This window comes from Pelodiscus sinensis, chromosome 4, assembly GCF_049634645.1.
Source record: "Pelodiscus sinensis isolate JC-2024 chromosome 4, ASM4963464v1, whole genome shotgun sequence".
NCBI lineage: Eukaryota > Metazoa > Chordata > Testudines > Trionychidae > Pelodiscus > Pelodiscus sinensis.
In genome coordinates this window covers 116116403-116134609 of record NC_134714.1, presented here as the reverse complement: position 1 = coordinate 116134609, position 18207 = coordinate 116116403, and the positions used below count along the sequence as shown (strand labels likewise).

The following is an 18207-nucleotide window of genomic DNA, read 5'->3' as shown; positions in this document are numbered from 1 at the left end:
GATGGGGAAAGCTTCAGACCCAAAAGGGCACCGGGGCAGTGGAAGGCTTGGATGGGGCTGGGGGTGAGGAATTTAGGATGCAGGCTACCCTGCAGAGAGAGACCTATCCAAGCCCTCTCTCACAGAAGCAGATTGGGTCCAGGTGGGATGCACCTCACCATGGCTGCCGCAGCTCAAGTGGGCACAGTCAGGGGAGAGGTGCATGTCCCCACAGCTGGGGTAGGTCCAGATTTGTCTGACTGCTGCACTCCCCAGCCAGAGTGAGGAATGCAGCAAGGCAACAGCTAGCAATGCTCCCATACATTACAAAATTGGGGAGGGGCAGCCCCTCCCCCACCCTTTTTAAAGTGCACCTGGGAGGTGGGAGGCTCAGGACTAGGACAATCCCGAATAGGGGGGAGGGGCAAGTCCCCAGCCAGCCCATTTCACCTGCCTGGTGATTCTGTCTCTTTGTTGTATGGTTTTATGTATCCCTGTATGAATCAGAGGGAGAGGGGGGAGCTTTAGCCCCCCCCCCCCACCCTCTCTAAAGAGTGCCTGGGGGGTGGGAGACTTGCGGCTAAGGAAGTCTTGGACAGCCCCTTTCACCTGCCTGGTGATTCTGTCTCTTTTCTTTATGGTTTTATGAGAAGCAATCCCATTCTAGACACATCCCCTTTTCTTGGCACAACCAAACCCTGTCCTTGCTTTAAGTTAGGATAGGAAGAAGCTGCATACTGAATTTGGTGGTGCTACCATTTAGGAGGAGTTCTTGAACAAACAGACACACTTACAGATCTCAGCCCATCACCGCTAGCATTGGCAGTTCATAACCCCAGCACCTCTGGGCTTGCTGAATCAGTTATGAAAGTTAAAAAAAAAAAAAAAAAAAGAAATTGCTTGAGCCCCAGCACCTAATTGCTTGAGCCCTGGCACCTCATTCATTACAAATTAAGCCCTGTTTAAATGGCATGCTGAGCAGCCAGTGTTCTCAATGAGAGCAGCTCAGTGCTAAGCAGTTACGAAAAATCTGGCCCCAGTTTTGAAAAGTAAAGCCAGAATTTTCCAAATACTCAGTTCAGCACAAGGAGAAGGAGATAAACTAAAAAGAACGTTCCTTAGATCACTAGAATGCATTAACTCAGATACCACTGAGGGCTTTTTCACAGCTAAAAAACATGTTTCTATACCATGCTCCTCTGTGCCCAGTATCAAGAGTATGCTGACATGTTCCCAGGACTTGCCAGGTGAAATTTGTTTTACATTGCAAGCCCAATGAAGCACCCTTGTTAGGTGGTTAAAGGGTTAACATGGGCTTTGCATGGTTTTATTTCCTCTCCCTGGGCACACGGACCCGTCAGAAAAATGGGAGAGAAGAAAAGAGTATTTGCCACTTGGCATGAAGCTGCTTATCTGCCTTCAAAAGTGTTTTTTATTTTGGACTGGAAGAAAGGGTTACTTGAGGTGAAAGGAGGTCCGAATGTCGGCACAACAAAAGCCCCATTCCCTTTCCTCTCCAGAGAGGGGGAGGGGAGAAAGACGCACAAAAGAAGAAAGACAGACACTCAACTATATATAGACAGAGAGGAAGAGGTGTTAGACCCAGACAGAGTGAGCCTCTTCACTACTGGCCAGTAAAGCAAGTCTCCATCTGACAGTCTCAGCAGAACTTTGGCATGTGGCTTGTTGACAGAAGCAACCGTGGAAGGCACAAGACAAAACCAGAAAGAGCAGCTAGAACTGCAGCTAAGCTCACCAGCAGAAAGGCAGAGTCCCGAACCAGGTTCCAGAACTAAAGCCCATGGAGCACTTGCTAGTGGTCAGGAGAGAAGCAACTGGTGACACGGGAACATCAGCTTGTGACAAATTCAGTGTGCATCTCTACTGAAACCAATAGAGCTGCCCAATGTCAGGCTGAAGAGAGACAGTATGACCCTGACTACCCCAGGGTAATGGCCCGGTGCTAACCACAGTATATTCATCCTTCCTTTCCTATCCTTCTTAGGTCTAACAATTGTTGAAACCTTTAGCTGCTAGTGTAAATCGGACAAAACAATGTGATGTTGTTACAAAAAGTATGATGTGATTGGGTTTCTATCATATGTCCAGTAACTTCACAGAATACATTTTTGCCCGGTATGCCTGCATCTGAACAATTTTTTGTATTCCAGTTACAGAGTAAAAGAGTGGGAAAAGACTGCTCATCCCTATTGTCAGCAGTGGATTATTATCCATGCATGGAGCCTTTGAAATTCCCCGGTAGTGAAACAGACGGATGCAGACAATCAGAGCTGCACAAATAAAGGAAAACAGAGTCTATCCTCCTAAATCACTGTATATTGTTCTTAGAAGCTTTTGTCCATAAATCTCAGTTAAAACCATAAGCAGAATGCTAATTGGATTGGATACGTGTATCGGGATTTTTGCACAAGCTTTCACACATGTAGAGCACAGACTGAGCATGCAGTAGTAAGAAAATGGCCTGGTAAAATCATTATGACAACTGCATTCTTGTATCACTTCCCAGCAGTCCCCCTACCCCACATCTGAGATGAGAGTTTTCCACCCAGCAGATACATGATACCAGAGCATATAATATGGCACTTACAGTCAGAGAGATGTTTAGAATGAGCTCTGTCTATGAGCTGCCTAGTGCTGTGAACAGCCCACCATGGACATAGGACCAAGTGCTCTTAAAAGTCACTTGTTTATCCACAGGGATGAAGCAGGTTTGTTTGTGTCTCAGTTAATGTGTCTTTGGAGAATATTTCCTTCTGCATGCCCATTCTGTTTCCCCTATGTGCAGGTAGCCAATCAGTGAAAGACAAAAAATACCAGAGCTACTTACTGAAGTAGAAGCCCCTGTCCCCACAGACAAATTGCAGTGTGTCTACTAGTTCCCCACCACAGAGAGTTTCAGCAGTGCCATATGCCAACGTGGAGTCCACCGTGTATGCCAGGAAGGTGAGTGCGAGCAGCAGTATCCGCCTAGAGGCACACATCCTCTGTACCTGAGAGACACAAATTCAAAATGTTAACTGTGGTGCAAAAACCTACTACGGTGTTTTCTAGGCACCTAGCACAGCATGCATGGGAGAGCATGTCACTGTGTAAGGAGAAGCGTGTGCTCTTTAGCTTATTTGCAAAGCATTTGGACTCTTCTGGCAGTGGTTAAAAATGAGCAATTGCCAGACAACATTCATCTTGCCATGTGCATACAACTGGCTCCCTCAAAGTAACACATTTTCTGTCACCCAAGTCCTCCATCAAGTCCTCTGAGGGAAGTTCTCATTTTTGTCATGACCAAGGACAAGTGGCCTTAGTTGCTGCCATCAGATATTTCTTCTCCCTGTGCTCAGCCAGTCACAGCGTCTGAGCTTTGAATACACTCTTTGGGAGGCTAAAGGTGGGGTTACAAAAAGATCCCTTCTCATTTTCTTCCTTCTGGAAATCCCGTGTTATTCTTTCATGCACTTCATACACTAAGGTATTGTCAGCAAGGCTACGTTTTCTACAGCAATACTTTAAACTGCGATTCTGTGGGACTGTTATGTGCTATCATTTCTCTATCCAGCTCCAGTCTTAAACCTCAGTACTAAGATGCTGCATCTTCCTCTATTCCAGCCCTATGTCTCTGAGCATTGACTGACAAAGGTGTGTACAGGAAAGGGGCATGGCAAGATAGTCATGCAGACCAACAGTCCAGGGTCAAACAACCAATTTATCTTATGTTATGTGTGGCCTAAATTAAGATTTGAAGCCAGACCTCCAGGTTTAAAGGCCTAATGCCCCGCATCACAAAATCTGTACCTCAGGTTCCCCTACTCAGCATGGTTTTGATTCCATATGGCATATATATCAATAGTAACTCTAGTAAGTGCTACCAGCCACGTCTGGGCAAGTCCCTTTATCTCAGTGTCCCAGTTTCAGGATTTTTAAAATGGGGCTAATATCACCTCTCAGGGGTGAAGAGGCTAAAGCAGTGCATGACTGGAGATAAGGGTACCTCAGTTATGATCACCACAGAAACTCCTAAAATAAACTGGCACAGTGAATGTGGCTGTTGAAATCGGGTCAGAAATGTAAGGTGAAAGAATGCCAAGACGGCAATTGGGAAAAGGCAATTTTGAGGTGCTAAGTTAGTGAGGAAAAAATGCTGTATTAACAATGTACTCATTTAGCTCCCACCACCACATCATCTGAACATCTCTGAATGTATTGATGGATTTATCCCTGTTTTATAGATGAGGGATAGCAGCACATGGTAGATCAACAAGAGTTGCCCAGGGTCACACAAGAAGTCTGTGACTGAGCTGAATTCAAGTCTCCTGAGTATCAAGCCAATATCCTAGCTACAAAGCCAGCCTTCCTACCAATTTTTAGAGTGAAGTGTAATTCAACCCACCAGTGATAGAAACAATCTGACCTCACAATGGTTACTAGTCCCTTTAGATCATGAAAAAATAAAATACCATTTACAATGTGGGCCAATCAAGGAGAAAAAAATATGAAAAGTGGCCAAGGAATCCTCCAATGAGTGTCATGTTTTTCCAGTTAGTTTTGAAATTTGATTTCTTATTCGAGATGGACCTGAACCACAGCTGTGGTTCAGAACATCCCTGCCCTAGATCTGTGATTCAGGCCTCGGGTCCATGCCTGACACATCATTTCTCAGGCTTGTATGAAGACATGCTCTGAAGAAGCAGCAAAGAGAAAGATACATACCCTCATGTTTGGGTCATACAGGAGGCATAAAGCGATACCATCTGCCACTGTCCTTTGTAGCTCTCACAAGCCAACAGAGTGGGTACTTCTTGTTAGTCTACCTAATCTGGCAACACTCCTAAAATGCTCCTATTGGAGGATGCTGCAGTTCAAGCCAGATATCCAGGCTGGCACATAAAATTAAAAGATTATAGAGGAGTCTGCAAACTAAAGGCTGCAGGATAGCTCACAGGTATGGAGGAGCACAAGGTTTGGACAGACACTTCCTTTAAGGGAGAATTTATTAAAACAGATACTTTATATCAGTGTTTCTCAACCAGTGGTATGAATACCCTCAGGGGTACTCGAGAGAAGTCTGGGGGGGTACATCAACACAACTGAAATTTGGAGAAAACTGAATTTTGTTTTAAGTTTTACAGCACTTTATTATTTTTTACTTTTTACACCCACAAGTTTCATTGCCCGCCTGGCTACAATTAAGTTGTTTAAACAAATGTGTTGCAATGGTAGAAAAAAATTGTGTGTGCCTGAAAACTGTAGGTTCTGGGGGTACTTATATAATAACTGCTTTTTGGAGCAGCTAGTGCTGGAACCCACAAGGCAAAGCAATTCTTAGTTTAGTCCAATGGTTCTCAAAATGAGGTCTGCGGATCATCAATGGTCCACAACAGCCTTGCAAGTGGGCTGCGGGCTATGGGCTCACACCCTCTGCACTGAGGAGCCTATGCTGGTGCGCCGTCCCACATTCATCCCCCCTAGTGAGGTTGGAGCATCAGCACCAGCTTCCCCTGGGGGGGAGGGGAGGAAGGCTCTGTCTGCCACCATTCTCCCTCCCACCCAGCTGGGAGAAAGGCAGTTCAGGACATGCTCATATGGAGGCTTTCCCCGCTATTCCCATTGGCTGGAATCATGGCCAATGGGAGCAGTTGGAGGTGCTACCTGGGAGCAGCTGGTGGCACGGAGCTAGTTAAGCACCCCCTATCCTCATACCCAAACATTGCACCCTCATCCCCCCTCAAATGCACCCCTCCCGCCACAGAAAGATCTATGCTGAGCAGGTTGGTCACAGGCCAGAAAGTTTGAGAACCCTTGATTTAGTCCTGAGTAGCACACAGGATCTGATCTAAGAGGTGAATATAGGTGAATCATTGGGTAATAGCAACCATAATATAATTAAAGTTAACATCCTTCTAAGAGGGAAAATACCAAAGTAACCCACCATAGTAGCACTGAACTTTAAAATAGTGGAACTACCCAGAAATGAGGAGGCCAGCTGAACAACAATGAAAAGGACAATCACAAGAATGAAAGGTTGCAAGCTGCATGGATTTTAAAACCCCACCATAATAGAGGCTCAAACTATATGCATACCCCCAGATTTAAAAAAAATGAATAAATGGATCAAAAAATGCCACAATGACTTAACAGAGTAAAAGAGGAGGTTAGAGATTTCTTTTAAAAATTAGAAGTTAAATCTTACTGAGAAAAATAGAAAGGTGTATAAGTTCTAGCAAATCAAGTGTAAAAGCAAAATTAGGCCAGTTCTCCACCCCCACCCACACAAAATCTGAAGAACAAATAACAAAAGACATATAAACTAAACAACATCAGAAGCCAGAGCCTGTCAAACAACCACTGGGCCACTGGATGATCCAGAAGCACTCAGGCAATTCTTTGCCCTATTCTTTACTGCAGAGGAATGTGAGGGAGATTCCCATACCTGAGCCATTCTTTTTAGGTGAGAAATCTGAGGAACTGTCCCAGACAGAGGAGGAGGTTTTGGACCATACTGAAAAGTTAAACAGCAATAAGATAGCAGGACGAGATTATGTTTACCCAAGAGTTCTAGAAAAACTCATATATTAAACCGCTGAACTGCTAACTGTTGTATTTAACTTACAGATTAAATCAGCCTCTGAACCAGATGACTGGCAGATACCTAATGTAATACCAACTTTTAAAAAAGGCCCCAGAGGTGCCCTTATAATTACAAGCCAGTAAACCTAATTTCAGTACAGAACAAATTGGTTGAAACCACAGTAATAAATAGAATTACTGGACACATGGTATATTGGGAAAGAGTTAACATGGCTTTTGTAAAAGGAAATTCAAGGTTCATCAATCTATTAGAATTCTCTGAGGCTGTCAACAAGCACATGGAAATGGATGATCTGAAGGATATAGTGTAGTTGGACTTCCTGAAAGCTTTGGCCAGGTCCATCATCAAAGATTCGTAAGCAAACTAAGCAGTCGTGGGATAAGAGGGAAGCTCCTGTGACTGATTAGTAACCAGTTTAAAAAATAGAAAGCAAAGGGTAGGAATAAATGGTCAGTTATCACAGTGGAGAGTAGTAAATAAAAGAGTCCACCAAGGATTTGTACTGGAATCCATACTGTTCAACATATTAATAAATGATCTGGGGGGAAAAAAACCAGGAAACATTGAGATGGCAAAGTTTGCAGATGATATAAAATTAAGATTGATACATCCAAAGCTGACTGCAAATATTTAAAAAGGGATCTCACAAAATTGGGTGATGGGGCAACAAAATGGCAGATGAAATTCAGTGTTGATAAATGTAAAGTAATGCACACTGGAAAACATAATCCCTAAGGGTATGTCTACACTACCCCGCTAGTTCGAACTAGCGGGGTAATGTATGCATACCGCACTTGCTAATGAAGCCCGGGATTTGAATTTCCCGGGCTTCATTAGCATAAGCGGGGAGCCGCCATTTTTAAATCCCCGCTGCTTCGAACCCCGTGTAGCGCGGCTACACGGGGCTCGAACTAGGTAGTTCGGACTAGGGTCCTATTCCGAACTACCGGTACTCCTCGTGAAACGAGGTGTACCGGTAGTTCGGAATAGGCACCCTAGTCCGAACTACCTAGTTCGAGCCCCGTGTAGCCGCGCTACACGGGGTTCGAAGCAGCGGGGATTTAAAAATGGCGGCTCCCCGCTTATGCTAATGAAGCCCGGGAAATTCAAATCCCGGGCTTCATTAGCAAGTGCGGTATGCATACATTACCCTCCTAGTTCGAACTAGGAGGGTAGTGTAGACATACCCTGAGATAGATACAAAATGACAGAGTGTAAATGAGCTGTTACCACTGAAGAGAGAGATCTTGGAGTCACTGCCGAGAGTTATCTGAAAACATCTGCTCGTCGTGCAGTGGCAGACTGTGAAGGGCTGTTCACCCCACACCAGAAAGAAACCTAGGGAGGCTGTACAGGTTGTAGTCATTTGAAGGGAGGCCGCACAGAACAGCCAAATAGAGCCCAGAGGGCTCACATAAAAGGAGTAGCAGGCCCAGAGTGAGTCAGCGCAGGAAGCCCAAGGAGGGAGGCCTGTGCCCCTAGCAGGCTATAGGAAGGTAGCACCTTGGACAGAACAGCTGCTAACAGAGACCAAGGTTGGCTATTGAGACTTGCAGGCTGGAGGCCCTGAGAAGAGGATGAAGGAAGAGTTGGGGCCACAAGGAAGTGGCTCAGGGAATGTAAGCAGTGCTAGTGGAAAAGTTAAGAAGCAGCTGGAGGCTTCTATCTAGTGGGTCGCTGGGCTGGGACCTGAAATAATGAGTGGACCTGCCTCCCCTCCTTTTCCCCTGCCACTTGGGAAATGGCTGGACTGTAGAACTGGTACATACTCCCCCCCCCCTCCAGCCAGGCGATAACCCGGATGGTGACACCGACAGAGGGCTGAGTCATGAAGAAGATGCTGTGGATTCTGGACTGAGAACAAGGCAGTGGGGGGAGGGAAACCCCAGGAAAGGTTGCACAGGCTGATCTGAGACAGACGGCTGAAGAGGCTGCTCTGATGACTGAACACAGACTAATGATGTTAGGAACCATTAGGAAAGGGATAGATCACAAGACAGAAAATATCATATTTCTACTATATAAATCCATGGCACACGCAAACCTTGAATACTGCGTCCAGTTCTGGTCACCCCATCTCAAAAAAGATAATCAGAATTAGGATTGCCAGGTGTCCGGTTTTGAACCGGATAGTCCAGCATTTGAGCTTTCTGTTCAGGAAACAAATTGAGAAAATATCAATGTCTGGTATTTTCTAAATAAGATGTAATGTAGATTGTGATGTCATGTCAAGTATGTCCGGTATTTTTGTTGAAACCATCTGGCAACCGTAATCAGAATGGGAAAACGTACAGAGAATGGCAACAAAAATGATCAGGCATCTGAAACAGCTTCCTTACAAAGAGAGATTATCAGCACGAGAACTGTTCATTTTAGAAAAGAGAAAACTAAAGGAGGATATGATAGAAGTCTATCGAATCATGAATGGCAGACAGCAAATGAATAAGCAACTGATATTTACTCCTTCATGCTAGCCTCAGGGGCTATCTAATGTAACTGATACGTACCAAGTTTAAAACAAACATAAGAAAGTTCTTATTCATAGAACACAGATTCAACCTGTGGAACTCATTCCCCAGGGGTGTTGTGAATGCCAAAAGTATGACAAGGGTCATCAACATCCATCAATAGCTATTAGTGAAGGTCAGGGACACAACCCTAAATTCTGGGTGTCCCTAAACCTCTGACTGCCAGAAGCTGGGACTGGATGACAAATGATGGATCACGCAACAATTGTCCTGTTCCAATAATTTCCCCTGAAGTATCTGGAACTGGCCTGAGCAGAAACAGGACACTGAGCTAGATGGACCACTGATCTGACTGAGTATGGCCATTCTTACTACATTAGGGCTATGTCTATACTACACCCATTTTGTGCAAGAAATATGCAAATGAGGCTGTGTGGCATATCGCCAAACCTCATTTGCATAATTAATGAGCACCCGCTTTTTGCATAAGAGGCTTTTGCGCAAAAAGGAGCCCTCTACACTGCTCCTTCTTGCGCAAAAAACTCCTCTTGCACAAGGGCCGTTCTTCTGCATTTTTTCCCAGAAAAACGGCTCTTGCACAAGAGGTGGGTTTTGCGCAAAAAGGAGCTATGTAGATAGTTCCTTTTTGCTCAAAACCCTCTTGCGCAAAAAGCGGGCGCTCATTAATTATGCAAATGAGGCTTGGCGATATTCCATGCGTAGCCTCATTTGCATATTTCTTGCTAAAACCAGGTGCAGTATAGACATAGCCTTAGAGTTGGACCCTGCACCATCGAGATCACTGACGACTTCAATGGGCACAGGATCAAGCTCCTAGACGCTTACTAAGGTTTTAGCCTGCATTGTACCTCTACGGACATGCACCAGAATAATCAGTGGGCTGTGATTCTATTTTCATATACCTTTCCAAGCAAGAGTGTTTCCTATTAAAAGGTTTTAACCTGATTAAATGTCCGGGGCTGGCAGTTGTGGCCAGTGCTTTTTGGCATTACCTCAATGGTTCTTGTGCACATTAGGCACATCCCAGATGTAGCAACATCACTGTTGTGTAGGGTTATCAGATGGCTTAACCAAAAATATCGAACATCCCCACCCCCCGCCCAAAAAAAAAAAACCATCAGGGAAAAATTCTGTTGAGGAAAAAAAAGGGGGAGACCAAAGTTGTTGAGGGAAAAAATGCTTTTGAGGCTTTTTGGCCCTAACAGGCTGCCAGCAGCCATCTGCCATCTTGCCTCCCTGCGCCGGGCTGGACAGCTCCCCTGCGGTAGCCGGTAAGCACCTGGCATTTTCACCGCCTGGCCAGGAAAAATATCAGAAAATACCAGACATTTTAGGGTATTTTCTGAATTTTTTTACTGGACAGAAGGCGAAAATACCAGACACCTGGCAACCCTACTGCTGTGATCTGTAATTATGGGCAGGGGGCTGCTCCAGCCCCACGGGGGGCCCACTGTGGACAGTGGCTACTTCGACAGGGATGCCTGTTCGCAGCAGACCCAGGCGCCCCTGCCTGTGGTGGAGGAGGGCATAGCCGCTTCAGCCCAGGGGTGTACAGGGGAGCTGCTCCAGGTCAAATGGAGACCCCCCTATACTCTCCCTCCCCATTTTAATTTGTTAACCAGTTAAGCAATGTTTAATCAGTTAGTTACGTCCCTACTAATTATCTTATTTATCCCATTTTTAGGCATCTCCTGATTGCTAATAACCCCTGGGCTTAAGCTAAGCTTGCAGTTTGTCACTGAGACAGCAGGTGGGATATAGGCAGCGTCTCTGCACAAGCCACTAACATGAGGCTTAAAGACACCCAAATAACCTCCTGCTCACATGAGCCCGATGGTTAACCAAGAAATTGGTCATCCATTTCCCCTCTCCCCGTCCCACCACAGTCAGTTCCTCAGAAGTGGATTGCTTAATTGTATGTTGACAAATCCGTGGGGGCAGGGGGGTTCATTAGAGCTAAGATCTGGGGCTTTGTCTGTCTCCAAATCTTGGCAGAACCCTGATAAAAATTCTCTCCCAAACCACAAGCCTGTAAACTTTTTCCTGCAATATTAGCAAGCATCACCCTTTGAGAACATGTCAGGCAAAGCAGCGACACCCCGCCCATGTGGCCAGTCAGCAGACTGGGCCTGCTCTGAAAAATGCTACATACAGAGAGCCTGACTGACAACCCAGAGATAAGCTGTGCCCAAAACACAAGGGTAGCTGACCTGAAACAAAGGCTACTTCCTCCAATCTACCCCTCTCCAAGCAAGTCAGTACCTAGCTACTTACTTTCATCCTCTCCCTAACCACACAAAGAAACCAATGGGATATTCTGAAGTAGACCAATCAGTTCATCCATGGTACCGCTAGTTTAAACTCATGACAAGTCCTCTGTTCAGGCAGTGACTCCCTCCACCCCAAATAGGCGGCTTGACACAGAACAGGGGAGGGTTTGCCTTTCCTACCCACCTGAGTACACTAGCAGAGAAAACAGAGCATCAAGTAGCCACAGACCCCGGCTGACTAAACACCCTCAGCCAAATGCCTCCATGGAGTTACACCAGTGATGCATTAAGCTGCCGGTGACTTGTATTCAGCTTTCCCCCTCCCTGCCAGAGCCTCCATCTTACCCAAAGAAGCGGCTCTGAAACAGCCCCCAGCAGGGTTGCCCACAACTGTATTTTCCCTTAGTGTTCCCATCCCTACTATGTACTATGAGAGAATAAGCACATACCAGAAGGGAGAGGTTTTGTCAGCAATGCGACCTGATACACTCCAGTTCTGTGAGAAAAAAAACTTCAGTTCCTTTGGAAAATGCCCGCACCTCCAGACTTACATTTCCCCTAGTTTGTTATTTAGTGCTCATCCGGACCCCGCCCCTCCTCCCCAAACAGGTGAGGAGACAATCAGAGTAAACTCATACCATCCATTTACTCTTCCCCAGAAAAATGACCCAGTGACTCAGGTACAGAGCTCCTTTTAAAAGGCCTGCAATAAAGGCTGTGAGCACAGAGATGGTGTTGAAGCTGTAATCTAACCCAATACCGATATGGGCGTGTGTGATCCAATGAACTGCCTCGTCGGTAACTCCTCCTCTCACGCTGAAGGCTGGCTCTTTCCAGACAGAGCTCAGGGTGATTTTCATGTTGGAGTATTTTTCTCCCCTCCCTTCCACAGAACAATGTAATGAAAAACCAGATGGGAAAGCAAGAAGGCAAAAAGCATATTTGCTACCTGATGCTGTACTTTCTCCCTGAATAAAGCAGCTGCAAGCCTACAGACCTTTATTTATCCATGTGCCCTGTTTATTCTTTGGAATACCCAGCAGGCTTGACTGTATGACAAAGTTCTGTATGGTCTTCTGACCTCTGTGACATTGTCACTTGCAGTGTGTGTCTGGAGATCTTTCAATCTGGTCTCTTTCCTTTCCAATGCAGAGAAGTATTTACAAAGCCAATCTGTTTCTGGTTACAAAATCCCTTTGCAAGAGGCAGCTTCCTAACCAAATTCCAGTCAGGATGCTCTGCCTGTTATTGTAGGAGAGATCTAGAGTCTGTTCCTGGCCCTGCTACAGCCTCGCTGTAAGAACTTGGGCAAGTCTCTTAATATGGCCTTGCCTTGTTTCCCCACTGGCAAAAATAGAGGTGATCACAACTGTATGTTCTTCTGGGCTGGGAAAGTCTCTAACTGTGTGTAAAAAATCTAGCAAAATGAGGTTCCAAATTACTAGTGTAATACAAATAAATAAGGTCTGAAAATGGCTGGCTATAGTCAACGGCTGCGTCTAGACTGGCAAGTCTGGCAACTTGCCAGCTGTCTACACTGGCTGCTTGAATTTGCGCAAAAGCACTGACGTTCTACTGTCCGAAATCAGTGCTTCTTGCACAAATGCTTTGACATTCCCGTTCAGGCAAAAGCCCTTTTACGGAAATGTTTTTGCGCAAGAGGGACAGTGTAGACAGCTAAAAACTGTTTTGCACAAAAAAACCCTGATGGCAAAAATGGCGATCGGGGCTTTCTTGTGCAAAACCGCGTCTAGATTGGCACAGATGCTTTTCCGCAAAAAGTGCTTTTGCGGAAAAGCGTCTGTGCCACTCTAGACACTTTTTTCCGCAAATGCTTTTAACGGAAAAACTTTTCCGTTAAAAGCATTTGCGGAAAATCATGCCTGTCTAGACGTAGCCACCTACTCAGCAAGTTTTCTGGCTAAATGTAAGCTGCATAGGAGGGTCTTCGCTAGGAAAAAAAATTAAACTGTTGCACTCCTGTAAAATCAGGTTAGCTCAGCTGTGTGTAATGTTGTTTCTTCTTGCCTGGAAGGACATGAAGTCACAGTTCTTACCAGGGTTAAAAAATGAGCCTCTAATATAATTTTAATATGATTTTCTCTACACCGAGACAAGAAAAAAATCCATCAGGTTTAGAAATCTTATTGGTCCACAAGTATAGTTTATATGAGTTTAAGTATGGCTATGTTTGTAGTGTAGTAGCCCCTACAATGGCTAATTTTACTGTAACATTTGTCTCTGGCTCCACGCTCTCTCCTCAGTTCATTGTAATTTCTCTGCTCATTCAGCAACACCTGCTGCTACTCAATGTTTCCACACTGTTCAGCCGAGGAGCTGTTCCTCTACTTGTGTGTATCACAAGTAGAGGGCACCAGATGAAACTGCCAGGGGCAGAGAGAGAGGGAGGCTGAATTTCCATCTCCCCTCCACAGAAAGCCATCCCTGTTGGTGAGGGTCTATCGGAGAAGCCCACACAAAAGCTGACCCACTGCAGTATAATATAAAAAGATCAAGTTATTTCTCTCAGTCACCCAGGCTGATTCCTCAGTGGTCATGTAGATCAAACTTCGGGCTCCTTTGGATGATAACCATCCATCAGCTTCCCCTGCCCTGTTATTGAACAAGCAAGGAACTAAAACAAGACAAAGAACATGAATCCCATTCATCTGGAGCATATCACTTGCCTGGCACTCACTCAGGGTATGTCTACGCTGCCACCCTAGTTCGAACTAGGGTGGCTAATGTAGGCATTCAAAGTTGCAAATGAAGCATGGGATTTAAATATCCCAGGCTTCATTTGCATCTTGCCGGGCACCGCCATTTTCAAATCCCCCTTAGTGCGGACTCCATGTCCGCAGCTACATGCGGCACAGAGTAGGTAATTTGAATTAGGCTCTCTAATTCGAACTACCATTACTCCTTGTGGAACGAGGCTTACCGGTAGTTTGAATTAGAGAGCCTAATTCGAACTACCTACTCTGTTCCGCGTGGTAGAGCTATACCAGTACAAAAAAGAACTAATTAGGGCTGCCAATTAATAATAAAAAACCAATGAGTAGTCCTGTAGAGGCTGACAAATAACTATATATATATATATATATATATATATATATATATATATATACACACACACACACACACACACTATATATAGTTATCATGAGCTTTCTTGGGTCATGGGTAAAACGCACTTCTTCAGATTAGCAGAACACACACTAACCTAGCTACCCCCGAGACAATTAATCACACTTAACTCAAGTGATTAACTCAAAACAAGTTAACTTGATTAAAAATTAGTTGTGATTAATCACAGTTTTAATTGCACTGTTAAAAAATTCAAAAATACTTATAATAAATTTAAATTGGTATAGTTCTTTTTCTATATATCTAAATATATTTATTTCAATTACAACACACAATATGAAGGGTACAGTCTTTATTTCTCTACAAATATTTGTAATAAAAAATAATAATATAAAACAAAGATAAACAAAAGAAATAGTATTTTTCAATGCAGCTCATAGAAGTAGTGTACTCAGTGCAATCTGTATCATGGAAGTGCAACTTACAAATGTAGATTTGTTTTTGTTACCTAACTTTACTCAAAAATAAAACAATGTAAAAGTTTAGAACCTGCAAGTCTGCTCAGTCCTACTTCTTGTTCAGCCAATTGCTAAGATAAATTGGTTTACATGTAGGGGTCTTACCTTTAATTCCCCACCCTGTAATGCACTTTCACCATAAAAAGAGACAGCACTACATACAGTACTTTCATGAGGTGAATTGAAAAATACTATATTTTGTTCTTTTTTACAATGTAAATATCTGTAATGAAAATACCATATAGTGAACACTGTGCACTTTTATGTTCTGTGCAGTAATTGAAATCAATATATTTTAAAACACAGAAAACATCAGAATATGTAAATATTATTCTATGTTTAACAATGCGATTAAAACTGATTTATCACAATTATTTTTAAACATTTGACAGCCCTAATAATTACAAAACGAACCCTAAGGTGTACTCAGAAACACTGAAATAGCAATCTCACCGTTGCAGCGGTATGCCAACAATATGGGAGTGGCCGTGTGAAATTATGCAGGATACCTGCACTCAAAGGGACAGTACCAGAGCTGAGCTGAGAATGGAGAAGTTTCCTGTGTGGGGAGTCTGTACTTGGGCTACTAAACCACTGTGATGCCTCTCTCCTAGGTGAGCTCCCAGTAGGCATGTTAAATATCGGTTAGCTGAATAGTCGATTAACCTAATGAATTCTTATTGGTTACTTGACTATTCTATAGTCCCTAGGGGGGTGGGACCAGTAGCCAGTGTGCTCCACCCCCACTCCCAAGGAGCTCCCTGCCACTCCGCACTGTTGCCTCTGTATCAGTGCGAGCTGGTCCGCGAGAGGAGACAGTTTAAAATCCAGCTGCCCACATGGACCAGCAATGTAGGGAGGGAGGGCTGAGCTCCTGGACCTGGAGTGAGCCAGGCCTGAGCCGGGCTGTGGGCCAGCCTGCTAAAAAATTTACTGGAAGTGGTGGGGAGGGAAATGCATGTATTCTATAGCATTAACCTATACGCTTTTGCTTATCGGTTAATCAACTACACTATTATATCCTTACTCCCAGTCAGGCAAAATACCAAATTTTCTGACTGATCTTTTGGTCTGGCTCACGTTAACAGAAAGAGCAAATTAGAGAGAAGGGCCCATCTGCAAGATTTGGAATGCAAGTCAGAGGGCCCCAAATCTTCCCCTGAGGAAATCACACCACAGAATGTGTCTGTACAGGGTTAGGGGTTAGCTTTAGAGTTAACGTTTCAAACCCACTTTGTATGGGGTAAGTAGTTATGCATATAGCGGAGCAAGGGAGAAATAAACCTAGGTTAATAAGACACAATGAGTGACGAAGGCATGTGCTGAAGCTCATGAATTCAGTCATATAGGCAGGAAGCTGCAAAGTGACTTCCTGATTCTGGAGTGCATTCTCCCAGGTACTTATGTGCCTTCCCCATTACCATAATGCTGGGGTTCCTCACAATCTTCAAGGACATTATCCTCAGTGTGACAGAGACAAGCCAATGCTTGTTTTACACATGGGGAACGGAAGCACAGTAAGATTGAATGACCTGCCAAAAGTCACACAGAAAGTCTGGGGCAGAGTCAGTCTCCCAAACCCCAGACTGATGCTCAAACCATTGGGAAACGCTTCCTCTCTAAAGGCCCCTCGACGCCACTCTGGCAGTATAAACAAGAATCCGGACCCTGATTTTCAGAAGTGCTGAGTACCTGGAACTTCAGCTGAAGTCAGTGGGAGAATGCAGATGCTTAGCACCTTTGGAAATCAGGCCTTGACTTAATGTTCACTCAGGAGAGAAGTAATATCACCATTTGAGAGACCAGGGAATGTCTAGAAGCTATAAGAGGGCTGGGGAAGGTGTTTAATCTTAATATTCAGGATGCCACGAGTATGGGCGTGTTGTGCAACATCCGCATCCCATGTGACAGTGACTGCTTTGCCATTCTAGAAGTTAGGCAAGAGAAGCCTTTCCTCCCAAGGGTCGGGGAGGAACTCAGAGCCTAGTGTTAGGCCAGATGGCTCAGCAGTACTATAAAGGAGGCCTTTGCTATGTATTGCTTTGGAGGTGAGTTTCTAGGGGGTGGTGTCAGGGTAACATCTGTAATTTTCTGAGAACTAATCTTTGTACAGCCTGCCAGGATGTGCCAGTCTTGCAAGCTCTCAAGATATTTGGTGTTTCCTTAAAGCTCTGGGTCCTGGAATCATGTGATTGTATGAAACTCTCAGTTTTCATTTTAAATACATGGATTTTCTGACCCTTATGGGTGAGAGGAAAAGCTTGAAAATATGAAACCTGAGAGCTCTCAAAAAACCAAAGGCACATGTACCCCAAAGTTTGCTAGTTTTAAAAATCACGAGATTTAAGGCAGAGTCATGATTGTTAGAGACTGGCAACCTTATTGTTAGCGCTTACTTTCTTGTGTCTTAAATGGGGAATGTGCTCCCTCCATACCTCACCCGGGGAGGGGAGCGCCCTCCATCCCCCGCTCCTCCCTTTATCCCACATTGAGTGCAGAGGTTCCATATCCTCCACCCAAAGAGCTCCTTTCTTTCCCCCACTGGAGAAGGGGGGGGGAGGGTGTCTCTGTATAGTAGGTGTTAGTTTCCCCAGCAAAAACTGTTGTAGCTCGGGGAGGGAGGAATCAAACCAGAAAAAGGTGAAAGGGGTACTCAGTATTATTTACTCGGGAATGTATTGCACAAACTTTGGTATGCAGCCCAGAAATATTTGATTTATTGCATTAAAAAGGGAAATGTAATCTTGCTTAACTCTTCTAAAGACAGCTGGCAGGATCTGGAGAAGGGATTTCAAAGTCAGTGTTAGTAGCCTCACTTAACTTTTTCTGATTTACTCCAGGTTTTGGAAGCAAATACAGCAAAGAAAGCAGAACCACAAAGAGAAGAGTTAACAGCAAGTTAAGCTATTTAATCAGAAATTGTAGTGATTGGAGTTTACTGGCAAGTGATATTCCCACAACACATTGAACTGGCTTTAGGTCTTGGCACAGCACAGTTAACCCTTTCAGTCCCATTTCCTATGAGTAATCAGTTTGTGTATTTCATCCCTCTCCCACTGAAGTCAGCAATTCTCCCCTCCCCCAGCCCTTCTCTACATATAGAAGCTTTTTAAAGCAAAGACAAACCAAAGTAGTATTTGAGAGGTCAGTCCCAGGATATGCACTGGTAGCAGACAAGAGAGGGTGGATTGCCTTCAGTGCTCCGATGTGATCCTGGAAAAGCAGCAGATTCTCTGTCCCTCTAAAAATAAGACCTTACT

The 18207-nt window shown here is 44.5% G+C and overlaps 1 protein-coding gene across 1 annotated transcript in view; it reads right to left on the bottom strand.

Moving 5' to 3' along the window:
- The window catches only part of IGF2 (insulin like growth factor 2), a 38157-nt gene that overhangs the window by 16979 nt on the left and 2971 nt on the right, over window positions 1-18207 (bottom strand). Inside the window, exon 2 of the mRNA XM_006134915.4 lies at window positions 2828-2990. Within this exon, the coding sequence (XP_006134977.1) occupies window positions 2828-2990 (163 nt within the window). The remainder of the gene's footprint in view (window positions 1-2827; window positions 2991-18207) is intronic.